The 24,506-nt window shown below is 46.0% G+C and overlaps 1 protein-coding gene across 1 annotated transcript in view; it reads left to right on the top strand.

The window, feature by feature from the left end:
• GLIPR2 (GLI pathogenesis related 2) overlaps window positions 1–13,666 on the top strand; it is a 46,697-nt gene extending 33,031 nt beyond the window's left edge. The window contains exons 4-5 of the mRNA XM_054019232.1: window positions 9,907–9,984; window positions 11,630–13,666. Coding sequence (XP_053875207.1) covers window positions 9,907–9,984; window positions 11,630–11,790 — 239 coding nt within the window. The 3' untranslated portion in view covers window positions 11,791–13,666. The remainder of the gene's footprint in view (window positions 1–9,906; window positions 9,985–11,629) is intronic.
• The last annotated feature ends 10,840 nt before the right edge of the window (window positions 13,667–24,506 follow it).

The raw sequence follows: 24,506 nt of genomic DNA, 5'->3' as shown, positions 1-24,506 counted from the left end.
ACAGTGAGAGCCGTGATCGGCCGGACCTGTGGATGCAGCAGGTAAACAAACCGGCCCGGCCCACCAGGGGCTTTCCCTACACAAGTGGCGTCCCAAGTTTGGGAAACACTGCTCTAGATCATCAAACTTGGGGAAATAGATTCTGTGACAGTTACTGGCTAACTGCCCTTCTGACCCTCTGGTCTCTTTGCGCGCACCCCTTCTCAGATCTCTAGCCATCACCTGGTTTAAAGTGGAATTGTGCAATTCTCCTATTCTCAGGCTGGTCTCTGGCTTTAGTCTTCTGTGAATGATTCTGTGCTTATCTCAGCAGGTCTGAATTTATGTCCAGCATCTGCAAGCCTGTTCCCTCTGGGAGCTATGACAGTGGTACCCAGTGACCGGACAGCCTTTTTAAAGTAAAGTGTCATATATTAACACACAAGCATTTAAGAGAAAAACAGATCTTAAAAGAACAATATTGCCAACCTTACAAGATCAAAAATCGTAAGTCAGACCCTCTCAAGAGATCCAAACTCATGAATCATGCCCTCAAATCATGAGATTAGCCCCCAGAATAGTCTTTTTCAAATCAAATCATGGTTTTTATTCTGTCTTTTGACTTTTTAAGTCCCCTTTATTCCCCTCCCAATGTGTGTGGGATAATTTCAGGTAGAAAAGTCAACCTTTAATGCACAAAACAATTCACACCTCTCCAGGCGGCTCAGATGGAAACTCCACTTGCCCTCTCCTCACCCTTAAGATAGAGGAACTGCCATTCATCTCCTGTTTTGAATAAGGGAAAATTCATGAGTTGGCAACTTATCACCATATTTTTATGAAACAGGTAAAAATCACCCCAAAATTGCTAAAGTGATGGTAAAATTGTGAAAAATAAAGCAGACTGTACTTACAGCTAGTTTACCAGGTATCTAATTATTATCCATATGGGGCTCCTCATAGGGCTAAGCTTCCTATAAATCCCATAAGACCTCTGGGGTCTGGCTGGCATAGATACTTCCATTAACTCAACCCACTTCTCTCTCCCAGCCTCAGAGGAAGAGTTCTTTTAAAAGCTGTTTAGTCCTTTTGATCACCTCCCCTTTCTCCAAGACAATCACTTTTTAACTGTGTATAGCCCTGTGAGCTGTTAGTTCTCAGCCTTGGCCCAAGGCTTGCAACTTGTTGGAGACAGGATGCAAGGTCCTTGGAGCTGATAGCTTTGCTCAGTCTTTCAGGTGTGAGCTGGGATGTCCTTATCTGGGCAATAGTTTTCTTCCTGGGGACAATTCTCCTTCAATTCAAGCATTATAGGTAAGGCTACATTTTAGTCACAGGTATTTTTAGTAAAAGTCACAGACAGGTCACGGGCAGTAAAGAAAAATTCACAGCCCATGACATGTCCATGACTTTTACTAAAGATACTGGTGACTAAAACTGGGGGGGGGGAGGCTGCCTGGGCCCCCGCAGGTGCTGGGGTGGCACAGGCGGCAGCACATGGCCCAGGACCCCCACTGGTGCTCGGGGGGGCGGAGTTGGTGGAGGCAGCAGGCTCCCTACCTGGTTCCCCCTCCTTTCTCCCCCCCCCGCAAGCAGCAGAGTTTGGTTATGGGAGGGGGCATGGAATGGGGTGAGGTGGGGTCTGGGCGGGGCTTACCTGGGGGGTTTCCCGGAAGTGGCAACGTATGCAGCTCTTTTACAGTTAAAGTGCGACTTGCAGAGCCCCCCGCATCCCCCATTCTCCGCCTACCAGATTTGGGGGGCGGAGCTAGGGGCTTCTGCCAGAGACAAATATTGCCTGCTGAGAGTTGGGGGGCACAATTTAAAGGCCCCCCCCAACAGCTTGAGTCACGCCCCCCCTCAGGCACATGCCCCCTGTTACCATCAGCGGTCCCTCCCTGCAGCTCCCAGGTGTTAGCTCTGCACAGAGAGGCAGCGGCAAACAGCTGGGAGCTGCAGGAAGGGGCCGCTGCATTAGCTCCAAGGGGGAGAGGCAGCAACAAAAGCAGCGGCTCTCCCTGCAGCTCCCAGCTATTGATGCCCAGCTGCAGTGCAGGGAGGGGGCCAGGCAGCACCATGTGACCAAGCGGCGCCAGCAAACTATGGCAAAAATCAGGGGGGGAGGAGGGAGACACGTGATCCCATATGCCTCCCTATGTGCCACCTCTGTGCCCAGCAGGGAGGGGGCCTTCAGCCCTGCTGAGCGCACCTGTTGGGGCTCGGGGCTTCAGCAGGAGCGGGGCTGAAGCCCTGAGTCCCAGCAGGTGCCTCCCAGGGGGCTGAAGCCCCAAGATCCTCCTCCCCCCTCAGCTGAATCCCCAAGCCCCGGCAGGCAAGCCCTGATTCTTGAATTTCTGAAGATTGTTGTATGCGTCTTAGAGGGTCAGTGAGTTTGGCTGCTCCCAGTAGGAATTAGATGAAGGCATTCATACAGAAACTTCTAAGCACCCAGTATACAGTAACTACCTCACTGACCAGGTCACATAGAGGGTTCATAAAATTCTTTCCTAGCAGAATTCTTAAAATATGACATAACAATGACATGTTTGTCATTGGTTCCTCATATCTTGCGTACTCTCTATTCTGTTCCTGGTAAGCTCTTTCTTCATATGAAGTCTGAATGTATCTATTAGACCTAGAATAAAGACTGTGGGCTTAATTCACCCGTTTTATGCTGTGTAATGCTGTGCATTCACACTGACCTATAGCTGGAGTAACATAGGGTTCATTCAGATTCTGCAGCTGAAGAAAAGGTTGCAGTTGGAGCCACTTAACCAGGAAGAATTATTTTTTGGCATGCACTCGATTTAACGGAGATGTTGATACCAAAACATCACATTCCAAAAAAGCTCATAGCATCAATAAGATCTTGGTTTGGGCATCATTGACTGAGTGATCGATTTATTTTAGACACGTTACTCCTGAATGAAGCACAGAAGCATCTATGATTTTTCTTCAGTGTGCAGGTGTAACTTCTGTTAGCATTAATGGGAATCACACTTGCACATCTAGGTGCACAGAGACCACCCCACCCCGCCTACGCAGCTGCAAAACAGGTCTTGTTCCAATGGCTTTTCTTGGGCCAAAACTCAAGAGAAGGCAGAGGGGGAGGGAGAAGAGCCCATAATTATGCTTGAAACAATTGCTTCAGAAAGTGTCTGAGTGAAATGCAATTTACTTTTACCACCAGTTTATGTGACAAATGTAAACTAACACCTGCTGGAGAGCACCAGGATGGCAAGCAGTCGTGTGCAGGTCACTACACAATGCATTCAGTTCATAGATCTGTATCACAGACAGCAATTCACTTGCTCTTTTATCTTCAGGGCGAAGCATTGACTTAACCCTCTTGCCAACTAAGGCTGGGAGGTTAGTGAAGTCGTAATTCTATGGGAGCATGTAAGTGGAGGGGGTAAGTGTGTTGCATCCCGAGAACTGAAGCCACACACGTATGGAGCTAGGGTTACCATATTTCCACAAGCAAAAAAGAGGACACTGGGGGGGGGGGGGCAGGGAGGAGCCCCACTCTAGCCCCGCTCCTGCCCCACCCCCATCCACTCCCTCCCACTTCCCACCCCCTGATTGCCCCCCTTAGAAACCCCAACCCCCCCACTCCTTGTCCCCTGACTGCCCCCTCCTGGGACCCCTGCCACTAACTGTCCCCTAGGACACCACCGCTTATCTAAGCCGCCCTGCTTCTTGTCCCCTGATTGCCCCCTCCTGAGAACGCCCTACGACCCTACCTGTCCCCTGACTGCCCCGACCCTTATCCACACCCCCACCCCATATTCACACCCCTGCCCCCAGACAGACCCCCGGGGACTCCCATGCCCTATCCAACTGCTCCCCGCCCCCGACAGGACCCCCAGAACTCCTGACCCATCCAACCCCCTCTGCTACCTGCCTGCCTCGACCCCTCTCCACACCCCTGCCCCCTGACAGCCCCCCCAGAATCCCAGACCCATCTAACCCCCCCTGCTCCCTGTCCCTGACTGTCCCAACCCCTCTCCACACCCTTGCCCCCCTGACAGCTCCCCCCCAAACTCCCGACCCATCCAACCCCGTCTCCCTGTCCCCTGACCAGGGCCGGCTTTAAAGAGCCCAGGAATCGGGCTGCACTCTGGCCGGGGTTGCGGGGCTTGGGGCCGGGCCGGAGGTGCTCGGCCGGCGCTGTTGGGGCCCGAGCTGGGCCGGGGGTGCTGGGGCCCGAGCTGGGCTGGAGCCGCTGGGGCCGCCGGGCGCCGCTCGGCCAGGGCTGCGCCTCCCTGGAGCTCTCCTCCTCGCACCCCCTCCCCCCCCCGCCCCAGCTTACCTGCTGCTGCCTCCCGCTTGCCCCTGCTTCTTTTCAGACTTCCCGCGAAGATCTGATTCGCGGGAAGCAGGGGAGGGGGAGGAGCAGGAGGGGTGAAGCGTTCAGGGCTCGGGAGGAGGGGGAAGACAGCTGCGGGCCGGACAGCATGGTAAGGCTGCAGGGGATGGGGGGAGCTGGGAAGGGGCTTTGGGTGCCCAGTGGCGCTTGGCCGCCGCTTTTCTATCTATAAATAGCCGACCGGGGGGAAATCCCAGACATTTTTAGATTTTTAAAAATCCCCCCCGGACGGCTATTTATAGACCGAAAAGCCGGACATGTCCGGGGAAATCCGGACATATGGTAGCCCTAATGGAGCACATGAACAGTGGAGTTTAGTTTGAGACATCGGTAGCGGTCCAAGACTAAGACTGCCTGTGAAATAGCAAAACATGAGTCATTGCTGTTCTGCAGTCAGAGAATTAACTAGGGCACAACATTGTGCATGTTTGTAGGCCTAACAGCTTTGGCAGCATCAACTGACTTATTACTCTACTTCCTGGAATGTTAAGCAGAGACAACATAGTTGATGGGGGTGGGAGACAAATCTAGGCTTGTTATAAGCAATCTCTGCAAACTATGGTTGTGGGTTTTTTTTTTAAATAGACTTCAGAGAGAGTGCTTTGCATCTGCAAATTATGTTTGGAGCCCCTGCTTTCAGTATTTTCTGTTCTGCCTTACTTATTACAGATGAATTGACTGGGAAACCAGATACACGAAACCATAAATTAGAGCAGGGTTATTTATTTGATAATCTTTTCCTTGTATACAGAGCAATAGTCATCTGTGGTGCTGCATAAATTATCATAATTATGTTTAAAAAAACCTTTCTTCTTTGAGAGATGTCCCTGTGGGTACTCTACTCCAGGTGTTGGTGACTCCCTGCACTTTCGCTCGGAGATTTTTACAGCAGTACTTGTACCGGTCAAGCACGCGCAGAGCCTGCCCCCCCCCCCACACTCCCCGAGAGTACTTAATAGTATGCGTGCGTGACCGGTCTCCTCAGTTCCTTCTCTACCGTCCCCGGCCTGAGACAGAGCTCAGCAGATTCGTTAGAGAATTTCTTCTCTCCCTTGTTCAACTTTTTTCCCTTTTAATTTAGCTTACCAGTATTAGTTAGGTACCCTTTTCCCTTCCCTTCTCTTCTCTTAAAAAAACAAAACCAAAAAAACTTATCTAACTTGCCTTTACTCTGCCACCATTTACCCCTCCCCGGAGTGGACATTCCTCTGGATTTCAGAGTTCTCAACACTTGCTTGCGTGGGCGTGCTTGGAGATCTTGAAACTGGAGATAGCACTCCTTTGGTCCAGTGAATCCATCCAGCCAAGGCAACAAGCTGCACAACCCTCTGAAGATTGTTTTAACCAAATGTCAGTAACCCTGGTTCTTGTTCGATGAGAAGATCACTCTGCCTCTTCTCGGACCACCCCTTAGAGTCTCTTTGCTGTGCCCCTTCCTATACAAGTGCTTTCCCAAACCAGGCTGGTGGTTACTCGCACACTGCCTTCACCTCAGGCCCACCTCAGTCAGCTCCAGAAACATCAACAGTCTCTTCCCTGGCTCCAGTGAAGCCACCAACCACCTCTGAGGCTCTCTGTTTGGTCAAAGCCGCAGCAGGCTCTCAGTAGTAGCTTCTGGCTTCCTGGCAGCAGGTTAGCAGCAGCTCCTAGTATGGACAGATCCACAAAAGCAATCTCAGGTCCTCTCCCAAAAATGGAGCCCACCACACGCTCCCCCTGCACTCCCTGGGAGAGGATGACTCTCTCCCTTCCCCAAGGCATTATGGGAGTTGTAATCTCCAAGGTGGGATTGCAGCGTTCAGGATCTTCCCAGTTAAGTTCAGAGGTGTGGAGAGGCAGCTCAAAACTCAGTTAGTACCTGTGGAAGTCACCCAAAATACAGCTAGACTCCCTACGACCTGAGTTTGCAAGTCCCCCAGGACACTCTCAATTTATTGATCCTGCAAGTTCTCGATTGGTTCCTGAGGGGTGCAAAGCACCCTCAACTCCCATTCTGAATTCCATCAGTTAACAACTGTCAAGAAGTAATGGTGAATTTGCTGGATTAGCCCCTCATGGCAGAGAAGCAAAATGAAATGGCTGTTGGCCTCCTCAAAGTTGCAGACACAAAAGAACCTGACAGTAAACAGACGAGCAAATAAACTTTCCGTCCTCAACAGCTTATCCCCTCCTCCCCCAAAACAAAGAAAGAAAATAGAGCCAAATTCATCACTTACAAAAACTCAAAGCCAGCCTTTGAGGCAGGCAAGTTGGATGCCAACTTTTTTCTCAGCTGATCTGCTTGTATGTGTGTATGGATGCCAAAAACATTTTCCGCCTGGGTGGAAAACACCTAGGCCAGCCTTGTTCCATGCACTCCCATAGAGTTTAGTGGAACTACATGGCATATAAGTCAATGATCAGTTAGCCCCATTAAACACAATCTGTTTCATATAAAACCTCTGAGCTCCAACAAACTGCAAGCCTTGTTCTGCCAAGGCTGGGAATAAACAGATCACAGGGCTATAAACATTAACAAAGCACTATGCAGTGTTACTAACAAATGATAAAACTCTTAACTCAAGACAGAGCTTGCCTGGGTCATTTTTTTTGTTCTAAGGATTTGTGTAGTATAATCAAAGTTTCTTAATTTTATTGCGGGACAAAAATGGATTAAAATAGCAGAAGGTGGTAAACAGTAAAAACAGCTATTGAAATGTGGTTCTGGTCAGATAGCTCCTGGGGTGGAGGTGAACAACACAGCTCAGGTGTGTCAGCAAGGGTAGCTTAAAGCTCACATTGTTACCTCCCTGATCCTGGTGCTGGCTTTATGCAAGGTTTGTCCCTGTGAACTGAAGGCTACTCTAACAAATGGCCCCGGGGATTTTAACTGCAGCCAAAGATTGATGTATCACAGGGGTGTCTTGCCATGTCCGCTTTTCCCTAATCTACTTGCAGTAGGGAAAGGGAATGGTGCAGGACTCTCTACATCAGCTCTGTTCCACCAGAGGATTACCCTCGCACTGACATGATCTTCCCTGGTTCACTTACACTTGTTTAGAGCGAGACTATTCTTTCCATGTGACCCCAAGCACCTGCACAGCACTGGAGAATCTGGTCTAGTGTCTTTAATAACTCATTCAAAAAATTTAGAAGAGCAGCTGTAGTAATTGACTGTATCAGAAGGTTAACAAGAAAATTGGACCACATAGATGTTCTCCAAATGGTGCAGGAGCTGTATAGAATTAAAACGCTGGGGTCGGGGAATGACTGAAAAACAGCCAGCATTGAAAACACACACACAACACAAACTGTACAGCACAGGCACAGTATCGGTAAGTTCAATGTGTGGGGGGGGGAGGGGGAGAGGGCTGTTACACTTATCCCTGATCAAAAGAATACGGCAGGGGAATCCTGCTTTGAATTTTGTTGTAGAGTCTCAAGTATCTCCTTCTTTCCTTCAACTGCCTTTTCTTTGGTGGTGGATGGAGGAACCTTCTTGACTCTCTGTGACTTTTTCCTGACTGACTTCTGGAGTGGACTTGCTGTGATGCTTCCCAGGGTACCCAGGATTGTGAGGCACCTTGCTGCCACCTGCCCTTAGCATGAGGAAGTCTTGTCTATGCCTGGTGTGGATGAGCTCCATGACTCCACCAGCCTCTGGCAACACAAGCACTGCCTTCCAGGCCTCCATAGGCTTCACTCTCTCTGTGTGGGTTAGCAATAGGCACACACCAATCCCCAAGTTCTCTGTGCATACCTTTGCAGTGCCCAGCCCCTATTCCACTGAACACTCACAGAACTATCAGGTTGGCTACTCCCAAAGGAATAGTACACAGCAGCTTACTAGTTTCACCTCAGGATCACCACTCCACTTAACACACATAATTTAGATACATTTATAGTGAAAGCAAGTTTGTCATCAAAGAACGGAGATTCAAATGATAGTAAGAAAGAATACTGGAAACAACTGGTTACATGTAAAACAAAACGATAATATGCTTGCTGCAGCCTATAATACACAAGATGAATAGCCCTGCCTCATACAAGTTAGCTTCCCCTAAATCCTTTCCCCAGCCTTTTCAACCAGAATGGCTGAGACCCTTTTTCATAAGATCAAGCCAGCTGGCAGCTTGTCCTCACAGATTGAAGGATACCTGATGTACCTCCATACCCCCAGTTTTGCCCCCCAAAGTTCATTGTCTTTACTCATAAACAGGATAACCCCTGCTGGTTTTGTTTTTTCCTGCAGCACTCGCAGTCTGATTGAAAGACTTCCTTTGTAAGATTCACAATGATCATCTCCCACCTTCTGTCTGGAGAAATCTGTCTCAGTGCACACTACCTCTAAGTGACCAGCCTTTAACTACAAGGCCTTATTAATATAATTTTCAGTATATATTAATACATTCTGCCCATATATTTCACAATGATTTGATGACCACTGTGACACAGGCTTTCAGCAAAGATTTTATCTGACCTGCTTTGGTGAACCCCTGCGCCCTCTGCCAATGGACATCAAGAGGTTCTTGGGTCACATCTGCCATCCAGAGAGGGCCCAATAATTTGAACTGCAAGCCTTTTCATATTCTTCTCTAGCCGAAGTTCATTGAGACAGAGGAAACTGCCTCAAAGATTTTGGGGAAATTAAGTCTTCCCAGTGAATCCATTACCTTAAAGCTGCTGGTAACTGCTTTATATTGGGACCAAATATTATCATTGCTTTTGATTTATTGCTTTGTTTTTTCATGTTGTCCAATTTTGAGAGGTTATATATTTGCCAGGCTTGGATTACTACTGGGGTTTTTGGTGGGGTTGGGGAAGGGGTATCTATGCTTTATTTGGTGGATAAATTTGCCAGGTGTAATAATAATCATACTGCCCTCTGCTATTTGGACCACAGGGAATAAATAAGACTAGAAATCACCCAGAAATGTGGAAATGGGGGTGGTGGGAGCAGTGCCTTTGTGGCATCCTGTCCACAAATCCCCGAGCAGAAAATCCTCTGTAAAAGACCAGCACTTCATCCTTAACTTACCGTGATCTGTGTAAATAATACAGACAGTGGATAATTTTACTGTACATGCCATCAGCCAACAGGATGAGTTAATCTTTCTGAAACCTCACTTTGCTGCTCATCCTTTTGGGTAGGTTTGTGGTTTTTAATTTTAATTCTCTCTGAAAGTACATCATCCTGTTTAGGGTGTGGCCTTTCATGTCTCTTTCCGCTGCTGTTGCTCATAAAGGGCCTAGGATTTTCTTCTGTTATAGAAAGCATCCATCAGCACTCTGTTTCTCTTTTCTTGCTCTAGTTCCTTTTATAATGGAATGCTATATCTGAGTATGATGGTAATTGGGGAGTGGGGCGGGAAGGCCACTTGTAACTAAGAACTTCTCCTAAGTCAAGAAGTAGCTTAAAATTGTTACTCATTCCATGTTTATATGACTCCATTTAAGCATCAACAGTTCTTGCTGATCTATTAACAGAAGAATCTTGTGGGCAGGGAGATGTGAGTTGCAGTTTGCTGCGTTCACTCTGTCTGTTGCAAATCCACAGCATCATTTCTTTTGTCTTGCAGGAAAGGAAGTAGCTGAAAGATGGTACGCTGAAATAAAAAATTACAGCTTTCAAAATCCGGGGTTTTCTTCTGGGACAGGTGAGCTCAAGCTGGGCACTGCTCCTTCAAAGATGCAGCTCTTACTTTAAAAAGTTGTTAAATCTACTTTATCACTATTTTTAAAAAATCAGCTTTTTAAAAAAAATTAAGGTGTGTGTGTGTGTGTGTGTGTGTGTGTGTGTGTAAAAGACCAATGTTAGAATTGCTCTCAGGAAAATGACAATAACTGGAAAGATAAAAGGAAACTGTGACTCTGAGGGGAATGAGAAAGTAAACAAAATTTGTATTAGAAACAAAGTAGATATATTTTTAAAAAATTCTCAGTCTTTTCCCTTCAACTGTCAGTATTAAAAGGTGTTGGTTTTGAGGACAAATGCACTTTATTTCCCACAAAATATCAAAATTATAATAATAGAAACTATACAGCTGTTTAATTAAAGATACTGTGCTGATGTCTGCCTTGATTTACCTCTCCTACCATCTAATCCCATTGATGTCAATGAGGTGTTACCTACAGGGCCGGCTCCAGGCACCAGCGAAGGAAGCAGGTGCCTGGGGCGGCCAATGGAAAGGGGCGGCATGTCCGGGTCTTCGGCTGCAATTCGGCAGCGGGTCCCTTAGTCCCTCTCGAAGGACCCACCGCCGAATTGCCACCGAAGAATGAAGCAGCGCAGTAGAGCTGCCGCCGAAGTGCCACCAATTGCAGCTTTATTTATTTTTTTTGCTTCGCCGCTTGGGGTGGCAAAAAAGCTGGAGCCAGCCCTGGTTACCTAGAGTGTAAATTGGGGCCAAATTTTGGCTCCTTAGTTGCCTATTGGCAATTTAGTATGAGATGAAAATACCATTGTTCTTGGAATTGGCAGGAAACAATGAGAGAGATTTCAAAAGTGTTTCATAGGAAAGGTTTCAGAGTAAGACAATTGGTATGGGTACTTCCACCTTTTCATGTTCTCTGTATGTATAAATACCTTCTGTCTGTGTTCCATTCTATGCATCCGAAGAAGTGAGCTGTAGCCCACGAAAGCTTATGCTGAAATAAATTTGTTAGTCTCTAAGGTGCTACAAGTACTCCTGTTCTTTTTTCATAGGAAAGTTTCATTTATCTGTAACTGTGCCGAGAGGGAACAGCTGGTGGAGTAGGTTTTGAGAGACCGCTACTCCATAACTGTCATAAGGGACTTGAAAAAAGCCTGGGAAGTTAATGTTTCACTAATGCTATTAACTATGCTGTGCACCATAGAAACATAATCGGAGTGATCAGAACGTTGAAGCAGGTGGGAACAATCAGTGGTAGGATGGTTACTTTGTCAGCCATACTGCTGGGAGTGACAGGGCTGGGATCATTGTTGCGCATGGTATGGTGTGTACCCAGGGCCTTGGATCTGGGGCTTTTATACTTGATGTTCATCCAGGCCTAGTTGTTTTCACATAACTTTTCCTATGTATTTTGGTTTTGGAACAGAGTAAGGAGCTCATGAGTGCAGTGGAGAACCATGTTGGCTGTCTTTCTAAAGACAAACTATTAGATCAGCTGCATTTTCTTTTTCACCCCCTAGGTGTGTTATCCTGTCAGAGAAAGAAACTAACTTAGTTTGGTGTGACTTGTTTTTGCTCAATCACTAGAAATAATTTTTCAGATTTGTTGTCCAAAGTTAATGTGTTTATTTGACCTTTTTCCTCTTAGGTCACTTTACAGCAATGGTTTGGAAGAACACAAAGAAGATGGGAGTTGGAAAAGCCACAGCAAGTGATGGCTCCACATTTGTGGTGGCCAGATACGATCCACCTGGAAATGTAGTAAATCCAGGTTTCTATGAAGAAAATGTTCTTCCTCCAAAGAAATAATAAAAAGACAGGTTTTTTTTTGGTTAATGAAAAGTGTACTTGTGGACTGAAGACATCTTTAAAATTAAATAAAATCAAATGATAGTCCATGCTTGATACTACCATTCACCTGTCACTACGAAGCAACAACTATGCTACTTGAATGAGTCTGTACAGTAGATCTATACAGCTTCTGAGATATGTTCTTGTTCTGAACTAATTCCTTTGAAAAGTACTCAAGCATGGGTATATGCAAACTCCAAGATTTTGATTTTGCCAAACATGTAAAGGGCAAGAATTTATGTGGCTTTTTAATAGTTTGTGTGAACTGTGTGTGGCTTTTTTTTAAAGCAAACAAGTTTGTAACTTTGTAACTTTTTAACTAAAAATATCACCTTGTAATTATCTATCACTGTATTCCAGTTTTCCAGTATTTTTTAATGAGACGCCATCTGTACGTTACTGTTTTAAGATCCAATCCTGCAGTCTGAGACACGCAACACTCCCTTAGACTTCAATAGGAAGTTACATACGAGTAAGGGCGGTGGGACCAGATCCACCCTCTTCTATGAAGAGAAAAATCTTGTTGAATGCTATCCAAAACACAGCAGGTGAAACCATACAAACCAATCCGCTCTGTAGTTAATGTCTGGTACGTTGTCAAAGATTTCAGAGTAGCAGCCGTGTTAGTCTGTATCCGCCAAAAGAACAGGAGTACTTGTGGCACCTTAGAGACTAACAAATTTATTAGAGCATAAGCTTTCGTGGGCTACAGCCCACTTCTTCGGATGCATAGAATGGAACATATATTGAGGAGAGATATATACACACATACAGAGAGTTTGAACAGGTGGGAGTTGTCTTACCAACTCTGAGAGGCCAACTGGTAGATTTTAAGTATTAGTAGCTAAAATAGTTTTTGAATGGACTATATTTCCAATTCAAATAATCTCTTAGATTTTACAGTACTTATGTTGCCTTATTATAATGTACATCAAATTGGAGATAGATATTAAGTGCACATGTCCTGTTTATTTCATTACAGAAAAACAAAATATCCCCCTTTCTTTAGCTTCTTGCACTCTCTCTCTGACTCACTAAATGTTGCCACAAGTTGCGGTTTTAGACCTAATCTAAGGAACTGCTAGTTTACTTACCATCAAAATGTGCTAAACTCTCTTTTAGACATCTATTGCCTGACATAGGTCCAGAGATGGTACAGGTGCGCGTGCTTCCATAAAGAGGGAATAATACTTAGTACCTGGGCCCCAGAAGAAGAACTTCAGTGGAGCATCTTGGATTTTGCATTTTTGTTCAATGAACTAATATTTGCTTCCAAATGAATATCAGGTACATGCCTCATACTAAAAGATCAATAATGTTCCAGAGTCCTATTCTGTTATTCTCTAGCAAAATCGTATGGGGTTGCATTGGGTATAAATGAGGCGAGACTTTGGTCCACCTAGTTTACTTTGAGTTTGGACTAAGCAATAAGAATAATATTTTCCTGTGCAGGATGGATGTGTGAACCAATCCAAGGTTAAATTATCTCTTTAAAAACTGGCTGCAGGTATTTTCCCCCCTGATCAAATATAAAAAGGGGATCAGTCTTATCCCAGCACTGGCCAGATGCTGAAACCCTGACTCCTGTTGGGTATGCCTGTGCTTCATAAGTATTCCTTTTGACTTCAGTGAGATTCTGTAGGTCAGAATCTGGCCCACAGAGAGTACCAGTATGGAAAGGCTTTTTGTTTACACAATTTTTGTATATTGCAATGTTATGGCTTAGTTATATGTCACTGTGGTAGTGTGTTAGATTCCTTTTGCTGTAACCAAAGAATTTAACACAAAAAAATGAAAATCTGAAAATGAAAATAAATATTTTTCTTATGAATTACTTCTAGGTAATTGTAAACTAATTTGAGTTGCTTACCTCAGTCTATATTAACTAATCCAGACACTTTATTTTCAGGATGAATTATATAGTTTTATAATGCAGTGCACAGGAGTGGTGATTGTTTTGATCCAGTAAAGAAAGGAGTAGGGGGGAAACCCCTAACAAGTTGTAAATGATACAGCAGATCATAAATATTGCATACCTCCTGTATGAGGTCTGAATTAACACTTGCTCCCAAATGGGTGCAAGGTTGCACACATCTTAGAAGCAGGCGTTGTTACAATGTTGTTTTCATCTTTTTATTTGTTTATTTTAATTTCAAACATGCTCAGTAGAAGATTCTCACTTTGGCCCTGATCCTGGCAAACTCTTACATAGGGCACTTAAGTGTTTGCAAGTGTGGGGACTTTGTGCCCAAGAACTCAGTCTGAGAAATGCTGGAACCAACAACTCCAGACAGGCTACTACCATCCGTGCAACATACTATCCTCTCCAGAGGTGAAAATGGAAGAATTTTAACAAAATGTTAGACAAAATTGATAATTTGCAACACCAACTTTATTACCTTATTTGAATAAATATATGCTTGTTATACTTGCTGACAGCCCTGAGAATGGCTGTATTGTCTCTTGAACAAGGAACTAGACCCGGGAAAACTTGGCCAGATCTGTTCGTGTGAATCGTTAGTAAAAGAATTGGCTAGTGAACTTTCTCTGCCTGCTAACAATTTCCTAAGTATCATGGAGAACTAGGGGGATAGGGACAAGGATAAAGGAGAAAATCAAAACCTAGCAACGTTCTTTAAAAAATTTAGTGATAAGTAGTTGTTCTCCAAATGGTTCATAAGCTGTTTAGAAATAGTAGTCTGTGGCAGCTTAGATGTGCAAAACAATAAAAATTGAAAAACACATAAAGACATCCAGACACAAACAACTTTACAGCACAGTCACAATAAGCCAGTTCCTGTTTACAAAGCAAGTTCTTAAACATGGCTAGCAGTCAAGAAATGCCAGTTTAGTTCTCAGTGCCCCACACATAAGACATGGAATGTGGTACACAGAGTGTGTGCATAATGTGTTCAGTCCATACCCTAAATCCTGGTCTAGGTTTGATTCCATGTTCATTGGGAGTGGTAGCATCATTGATGGGGGCCTCCCAAAGAGAATTGGAGCTTTGTGTAGTTCCATGATCGAGCCCAGCTAGTCAGAGCCTATAGAGAATAACCTCCAAACGATCATGTTTATCAGTGCAGGTCAACTTACGTAAGGCAAACCATTCCCACCTTCTCTTAGTGGGATATGAAGCTGACCGGGGGATTGGGAGCATGGTAACAGTAGTTATAGGCTGTACTAATATAGAGTTGTGTTTACAATGCTTCCTTCTTTGGGGCTATACCTGTAGCAAGAGTTGCAACAGTCTAGGAACAGGCCTGATGTAATGCCACTGAGGTCAATGGAAAGATTGACTTTGCTCGGCTCAGGATCAAACCCTAGGTTTTCTCTATGCAGTCACAGGTGGGATGCTAACTAGACCTGGTTAGCATCTCCAATCAACCAGGCTACATAGTAAAAAAGATGTACAGGATGGGTAAATGTTCTCCCACTCCTGATCACAAAGTATGCTGGAGGGGAATCCTGCCTCTAATCACCATTTTATTTTGGTAGCCTCCCCACTTTGCCTTCCATGGGTGTAGAGACAACTGTAGGCTTTAGCCTCTCCCCACCCAGAAATTCAGGGATTGCATTAATAAATAAAGGAAACATTGAGTTTAGCACAGAACATCGTTTAACCCAGTTTACTAGAAGTGGACATATTTAGTCATGATACAGTACTACTAATTATAGCATTACTTTTTAAAACTTAAGAAAATGAATGACTTACAAATCTGAAAAAGTTCCAAACACTGCTCTTCCCCCTGGGTTTGTGAAATGAATTCTTCTGCAACATCTATAAGCTGTACATTTGCCCTTTTGTCCTTATGTACATGTAAAGTCATACCCCTGTTGAGCTGTGATTGTCACATTGTAATTAGAAACCATTTTTTAATATGATGTAGAGCACTGAAACTATGCTCACTTACAGCACTGGTTGCCAGTTCATCAAAATAATTTTTATCAACTTCACCACTTTGGAAATCTGCCAGCACTCAGTTTGGCTGAGCAAACTAAGCTATTTCTGAACTGATTTCAGTGATTGTTCTGTAAGCTGATAGTTGGCTTGCAAGAGATGAGGCTGAGTAATCAATCTATCATGGCACCATTCAAAATCATCAAACCAGGATAAGCAGAAAGAACAGCCTTATTTTCCAAAGTAATGCACAGGGAAAGACTTAAGTGGTGGTTGATGTGGTGGCTCAGAAATGCTAACAATCAGGCAACTCGCATTTGGTTCCTGTTGCAGGTGATGGAGGAGACAACTCAGGACTACAAGCAGCAGAAATTGGTCCACTCCTTGTTGGAAGTGCAGTTTCCTCCTTTTTAATCAGTCAGAATTTAAGTGATTTCATTTAGCACTTTGAAAATACACCCTTTGTTTTTGTAGTTCACTCAGTCAGTATTCAGTCAGAATGGTGTAATGTCACTATGTTCTTTGAACAGTCTGGAATGTGGCAGAATGAAACAGGGGAGCAGCTTATACCTGAGTTGTTGATTAACAGGAAAATAACTGCTTTTATATTTTGCTTATGTAACCTAGGGTTCCTCTCTCACCCAGAGACTCTGATAAGGACAAGACTACAAATATGATGGCAGGTAGAGAATCTCTTACCCCTCCAGGCATGATGGGACTGGGGTCAGAGGCTGCAAAAGGACTGTCAAAATCATGGGGCCTATGATGTCTGGGTTCCACCTGCCTTTGCGAAAAGAACCCATGGAACTCATGCCAGAGAGGGGCGAGGGGAAGAAGAAAAGAACTAATCAGGAAGCTCTCATTAGTCCCAGAGAAGTGGCAGTGGGTTGGACCTGTCCCAGGTCTTCCTAAAGAGAGCGGATCAGAAATCCTTGAGCAGAATTTGGCTTGTTTTTAAAAAAAGGAACTTTAATTTTATGAGAGTTGCAGGTTGCAGGCTTATATTATTTGACAGTCACTTATTTGAGCTTTTTTGTAATAGGTGACAGCGGGCGCCCAGCTCTGAAGGTAGCACTGCCGCCAGCAAGAGTGCAGAAATAAGGGTGCAGTGGTGTGGGTGTATTGCCACCTTTACTTCTGCACTGCTACTGTTGACGGTGCTGCCTTCAGAGCTGGGTGTCTGATGACACCTATTACAAAAAGCCCAAATAATTTTTTTAAATCTCTGAGGGTAATTTACTACTGGCTACGTGAGACCTCCCCCGTCTGTCTCCCAATAGGAAGTGCCCCATGCGAACCCAATTGTCTTCCCACAGGTCACAGACAGGTGCAAAAGAAGAACCTGAACCTGCTCTCTGGTTTGGATTCAGTGAACTGTACCAGCCCCACACTGGTTCCCCTGCTGGGCTGTGTGAGTTAGCAGATTGATCCCTGTCCCTTCGAAGACCTGGGGTTCTCAATATCCAAGAACTTTAAACAGATAATGATGTGTCTAATGTCAAGTGCCACCGCGCCCACCATTTTGATCCTCTCTCCCCTTCTAAGGGTTGTCACCAGCAACACTAACATTCTAAACAGACACATCGTCCCACCAGGTTTCCCAGTTCTATCCACTTTCCCCTCGTTGTTGAGAATTTCCAACTTCTCTTCTGTATTGCCCAGACTCCAGTGCTAACAGCAGTGTTGCTTCCCTTACGAGTGAGTATCTTGCAGGGCACATACACCATAGCGCAGCATTCCCCTGAGTACACACTTGTGTTTCTGCAGGAGGGTCATCTGCAGAGGAGATGCATGGGGGAGGGAGCATGTGGGCTCATGTGCCTCTCCCGCACCCCACCAGAGTTGCTGCTTGGCTCACATGGACTGAGCATGTTTGTAGAGAGCCAGAAGCAGCTTTCTAGAGGGTTAATTCAGAAATTCCCCGTGGAACCTAGGGGCTGTGGCCTACGGCAGGAAGGAGCCAGGCGGTTGTTGGAGTGACTCTAGGAGGAATGCTTTGGGATGGCTCTCTGATCACCTCTTCACTCTGCTTCTTCCCACCCCCACCTTTGGGGTAAGTCCATCACCTCCTCCTTAGCCCTCGGCTGCTGCGTGTGGGCTGGAAACCAGATAGGGCAGTACCGAGGTTGCCCACTCAGCCCGTGCACAGGAGGATCCATTGTAGCTCAAGTCCTCCTGCTTTTCACAGCCCAAAGGAATACATGACACCCGGACTGTGACTGCATTAGTCTCCCACATGTGAGTGTGGCAGGAGTGGACACTTGACATGTCTGCAAACAGCTTCTTCTGGACTGCTGGGGTGGAGGGAGAGAGGCCAGGTGCCGCCTGGCTCCTTCGAAGCTCTGAGGCACTTCAGTGAACAGATCCAAAACAAAGGGTAGGAATAAATTATCAGTTTTCAGAATGGTGAAAGCAGGAGTGCCAACAGCTTTTCTGCCACCCTAGGCGGCGGAAGGTCCCGCCCCGAAATGCCGCTCCCCACAGAGGCGGCGGAAGGTCCCGCCGCCGAAATACCGCCACGGTCGCCACCCCCCAAATTGTAGCACCCTAGGTGACTGCCTAGGTCGCCTAATGGGTTGCGCTGGCCCTGGGTGAGAGGTAAATAGTGGTGTCCCCCCAGGGGTCTGTACTGGGACCAGTGCTGTTCAACATATTCCTCAATGATCTGGAAAAAGGGATAAAGAGTGAGGTGGCAAAATTTGCAGATGATATAAAATTACTCAAGATAACTAAGTCCAAAGTTGACTGCAAAGGGTTGCAGAAGGATCTCACAAAAGTGGGTGACCGGGCAACTCAATGGCAAATGAAATTCAGTGTTGATAAATGCGAAGTAATGCACATGCCAAAATATAATCCCAACTTTACATACAAAATGATGGGATCTAAATTAGCTGTTACCCGTCAAGAAAGAGATCTTGGAGTCATTGTGGATAGTTCTCTGAAAACATCTGCTCAATGTGCTGTCATAATCAAAAAAGTGAACCGAATGTTGGGAATCAATAGGAAAGGGATAGATAATAAGACAGAAAATATCATATTGCCTCTGTATAAATCCATGGTATGTCCACATCTTGAATACTGCATGCAGATCTGGTCACCCCATCTCAAAAAATATATATTGGATTTGGAAAAGGCAACGGAAATGATTAGGGGTATGGAACTGCTTCTGTATGAGGAGAGATGAAAAAGACAGGGACTTTTCAGCATAGAAAATAAATGACTAAGGACTGGTCTACGCTGGGGGGGGGGGAATCGATCTAAGATACGCAACTTCAGCTACGCAAATAGCATAGCTGAAGTCGAAGCATCTAAGATCGAATTATCTGGGGGTCCACACGGCGCGGGATCGATGGCCATGGCTCCCCCGTCGACTGCGCTACCGTCGCTCGCTCCGGTGGAGTGCCGGAGTCAATGGGGAGCGCGTTCGGGGATCGATATATCGCGACTTAACGAGACGCGATATATCGATCCCCGATAGATCGATTACTACCCGCCGATCCGGCGGATAGTGAAGACGTACTCTAAGGGGAGATATGACAGAAGTCTATAGAACCATGACTGGTTTGGAGAAAGTAAATAAGGAAATGTTATTTACTCCTTCATATAATACAAGGGGATCACCCAATGAAATTAATAGGCAGCAGATTTAAAAGAAACAAAAGAAAGTATTTCTTCACAGTCAACCTGTGGAACTCTTTGCCAGGGGATGTTGTGAAGGCCAAAACTATAACAGGGTTCAAAGAAGAACTAGATAAGTTCATGGAGAATAGATCCATCAATGGCTGTTAGCCAGGACGGGCAAGGATGCAACAGCATATTCTGCTTGTCCCTAGCCTCTGTTTGCCAGAAACTGGGAGAGGGCAACAGGGGATGAATCACCTGATGATTGCCTCTTCTGTTCATTCCCTCTAAAGCACCTGGTATTGGCCACTGTCAGAAGTCAGGATACTGGGCTAGATGGACCATTGGTCTAACCCTGTATGGCCATTCTGATGTTCTTATATAGAACCCAGATGTATCTGTCCCCCACTGTAACCCACTAGACCCCACTCCCCTCCCAGAGCTGGGATAAAACCCAGGAGTCCTGATAGGGTCTCTCTCTCTCTGCAGAGATACTAACATAGTAAGAAAATACATTAAAATTTTAACCGATGTCGCTTAAGTGACTTGCCACAAGATGTCAGAATACATTAGTATTAGAGGTCAGAGTGGTAGCTGTGTTAGTCTGTATCAGCAAAAACAATGAGGAATCCTTGTGGCACCTTAGAGACTAACAAATTTATTTAAGCATAAGCTTTCATGGGCTAAAACCCACTTCATCAGATGCATGGAGTGGAAAATACAATAGGCAGGTATAAATATACAGCACATGAAAAAATGGGAGTTGCCTTACCAAGTGTGGGGGGGTCAGTGCTAATGAGCCAATTCAATTAAGGTGGAAGTGACCTATTCTCAACAGTTGACAAGAAGGGGTGAATACCAAGGGAGGGAAACATCACTTTTGTAGTGCTAATGAGGCCAATGCAATCAATCCTAACCCTAACCCTAATTTGATTGTGTCCAGTTTGCAAATTAATTCCAGTTCTGCAGTTTCTTGTTGGCGTCTGTTTTTGAAGTTTTTTTGTTGAAGAATTGCCACTTTTAAGTCTGTTATTGAGTGTCCAGGGAGGTTGAAATGCTCTCCTACTGGTTTTTAAATGTTCTAATTCTTGATGTGTGATTTGTGTCCATTTATTTGTTTTGCATAGAGACTGTCCAGTTTGGCCAATGTACATGGCAGAGGACCTAACCCACATCAGCCATACCATCAGGGGCTCGTTCACCTGCACATCTACCAATGTGATATGTGCCAGCAATGCCCCTCTGCCATGTACATTGGCCAAACTGGACAGTCTCTACACATGGAAGAATAGCCACCAGTTTTGGGGGGCGTCTGCCCTCTTTCTCAGCAGTTTGTCCTGAATTTGGTATTCTCAGTTGTGACCCATGGAAGCACGGTGACACCCTGGAATCATGAATAAATAGCCCCCCTCCCACCAAAATCTGAAATGGTGCCCAAGTCCACAGTACCCTGCCATGCTCCCCTCACAAGAGCCGCATTAACAGGCAACTCTGCAAGTGACCCCCATGCCTCTCTATTTCCTAGGCCACATGTATCATGTCCTTTTTTTTTGGTGGCTAGTCCAGAAATAGAGGACAAGAGCTCACTACTGCTACCACCTCAGGGATTTGAGATCAGCTGGTAGAAGAAGGCAATAGTGACAGAATCTGAGACTTCAAGCTCCTAGTGTGACCTCTTAACTTTATAGACCTGCCCTTTCATCATACACAGCTATTTTAAAGTTTAGTGCAACAGTAAAGAGACCCATTGTAAACCCTTCACCACACAAGACAAAGCCCGCAGTATTCATCATTAACTATTTATTTCTACTCTCCTGGCTCCCAAATGGCTTCTCCTCCCTACAGCTGCCAGCCACCTTCGAGTTCTCCCTCTTCTCTCCCCGGCTGTACTCACTTGATTGCAGCAGCTCAGCGGATGGTCTTCACTTCTTTGGATGGCTGCATTTGCCATTGAGCAGACTGATGGAAATACCTGAGTCCTCTCTCTGGGCACGCAGGCCCAGCAGCTAAAGCCAATGCCCCACTGAGAGCAGTGGGAGATTAGCCTGGAGTGTCAGGAGTGGAGGCTTGGCCCATGGGCATTGCAGCTGCTGCCACCTACATGGCGAGTCCTCCAACCCATCGCCAAATGGCTCTTCCACATTCTGCAAGCTGGCCTCACTGGCTGACTAGCTAGGAGAACAGAAACTCGTTGTTAGAGCAGGAGAGTCTCGTCAATGCTGCACTCTTTACATGGCTTCCAGAAGGTCATAGGGAAACAGGACTGGGCAGCCCCTAGGAGTCTCTCCAGGAGCTCCCTGCTCAGTCACTTGGCACCCACTAGCAATGGTCTCTGACAGAGGCATTGCAGAGGGGACTCAGCACACGGTTCCTTCTATGGATCCCTGAAAGGGAGGGAGTCAGCTCTTGTCATTTAAGGACTGGCTGTCAGAGGCAGGGCTCCTGGGTTCTCTGGATATGGAAGCGGATGTGGTCTAGTGGTTGGAGCTGGACTGGTATCTGGTCCTGCCTCTCTCAGTGACATTATGGGTGACCTTGCAGCCAATCACTTTTTATCCCTGTGCCCCAGCTAACAGGGATAATACTGACCCACCTCAGAGGGTCTGGCAGGGGTCACCACTGTCATGGCTCAAGTTGGAGTGAGGTTGTGCTCTTGGTAGAAAAGGGCCCAGATTCAGTCCCCATGGATGCCCAGGGTGTCTGTAAGTGGCCATGGGTTGTACTCACCTGGCATTACAGGCTGTTTAGCCCATTCCTGGCCATGCATGGAGCATCTGCTCCTGGCCCTCTCTAGCACACAGCTCCATCACACACCGGGACATGGCCCACCAAGGACAATCTATCAGCTCCCATCTGGTGTTCAGCTCCAAGATGGATGGTGAGCCCTAGTCAAACCATAGAAAGACAGGGTGGTGTCCTCCAGTGGGAACTGGTGAAGCTTCAGCCTCTGCCCTCACCTACATCCACATGCCAAGGGCTTCAATAGTGGTTCCTGATCCCAGATTAAGAAAGTAGCTCAGCTGAGGCCAGGGTGGGTGGAATTATTGCCGGGACTGATTCTAAGAGAAGAGGAGATTTCTCCTCCGCTCTAGGGAGATTCCCATAGGAAAAGCAGCTGAGGTGGGGGTGGGGGCAATACAAGCACTACCCCTCATCCCTAGACTAGCAGACAACGAGGACTCTGGGAGCCAAGGGATTGGTGTGCCTTGCTGGAGGAAGCAGTGCCAGAGAGCAGAAAAGGGCATTGGAGAAATTGTACAAAAGTCGGTGTCACGGCCAGGTCAGGGGCAGCCAGACCTAATGGTCAGAGCCAGAGTCCACACTCACAAGACAGGAGTCGAGAGTCAGCTGGGTCAGGATACTGGAAGGTCCGAAGTAAAAGACAAACTTGTGATCAGAACCACAAATCGGATGCCACGAGTCACACCGAGTCTGGATGCCAGGAAATCAAGCTGGGGGAGCGGGAGCAGGAGCAGGTAGCACATGGTCCAGAAGAGGGAGGAGCTCGGGTGTTCAGACAGCTTCCTGTTCCTGCTGCTGTGGCATCCTAGTTTCTATTTAAGCAAGAGATACCACACACTATAAACTGGAGGCCAATGTTAAGTGCATTGTCACTTGTTCATCCTGAAGTTGAACACTAGTTCTGAACAAGACCAGCAAATGCTCACTATCTTTCTGCAGGAAACTCAACTGACTGTCTAGAAGCATGTGGTGCAACAGTGAAAGACTCAACAGTTGAAAAAGTGAAGAACTCTCTCACCACATTCAAAAAATTTGCATACATGGCTGATGAATGCACCGATGCAAATAGGCATCAAGTATTAAGCCATTGTGTACGTTATCTTGATGTCAGGGGTAGGCCAATGGATGCATTTCTAGATGTTCAAGTCATAGAAGACACAGCAGGATTAAAAAAAGAACTAGCTAAATTCCTGGAGAATAGGCCCATCAGTGGCTATTAGCCAGGATGGGGAGGGATGCAACACCATGCTCTGAGTGTCCCTGGCCTGTTTGCCAGATGCTGGGAATGGGCAACAGGGGATGGATCATTTGATGACTACCTGTTCTGTTCATTCCCTCTGAAGCACCTGGCCTTGACCACGGTTGGAAGACAGGATACTGGGCTATATGGACCATGGGTCTGACCCAGTATGACCATTCTTATGTAAAAATTAATTATAATAATAAAAATGTTTAGTATAGAAACTCCCCAACATAATGACCTCTCAAGATAGCAATGATGTGAGATAACAACCTTGGCAAATAATGCATTTTAAAAATGTTGGCCTACTAGGAAATATATTTATATAAGTTTCCATTCCCAGTCACAAATCTAGCATTCTGGAGCAAAGTCACTAAAATATAGTCCAACAAACAAATGTTTATTTCACATGCCCCTCACTTTTCCCTCCACCACACCGGTGTTGTCCTTGATCAGTAGAGACTCAGAGTTCAGAGGTGCTTTCACGTGAGTACATCTCCCAGATGGGGGGCAAGAAGGCACCTTGCTCGTTCCTCCACCTGCTCACTCTGGCCACTGCTGTTTGTTGTGCCACTATTCACTCCACCACTCTGTTGCCAATGGCCCTGTGCAGTTACCTTCTGCTGCCACCTGCCACTGTGACCTCTGCGAGTTGGTCTCTTGAGGTTCCACCCAGGTCTCAGTGATTTCAACTGAGCTCTCAGTCGGGGAACCTCGCTGCTAGTGCAGTCTGGGCCGTCTCTTCCACAGAAACACTGTTCCCACAGCACAGACTAAGCACTTAGACCCGATTATCAGTGATTTCAGCTGCAGTGGTCACTTAACAGAACAAAACACTATCTATGGAGCTTAATCAGCTCTGTCTTTAAACAGTGGAGAGGGACAGGTCCCCACCCTCTCTCTTGATGCCCTCAATCATCACAGGCTAAGTACAGTTCTACTGCCTTTTACTCATACAATAAGAACAACAACATTTCATTCCCCCCCCCCCCATTCAAGTGATTTGTAACCCAACCCCAGCCAAAATCTATCACTTGGGCAACACAGCTTTGTTTGCTGGGTACCTAGGTAGATTAGGTGTGAATGTAAAGACAATCTGGTCCTGAAGCCTTTCCTGCCCCCCCAGCCCCAGCTCACCACTAGCTGTCAGGGAGAGCTCATTTAGACTTT

The sequence above is a fragment of the Malaclemys terrapin genome, chromosome 2 (assembly GCF_027887155.1).
Source record: "Malaclemys terrapin pileata isolate rMalTer1 chromosome 2, rMalTer1.hap1, whole genome shotgun sequence".
NCBI classification, from domain to species: Eukaryota; Metazoa; Chordata; order Testudines; family Emydidae; genus Malaclemys; species Malaclemys terrapin.
This window is presented reverse-complemented; position numbering and strand designations above follow the sequence as displayed.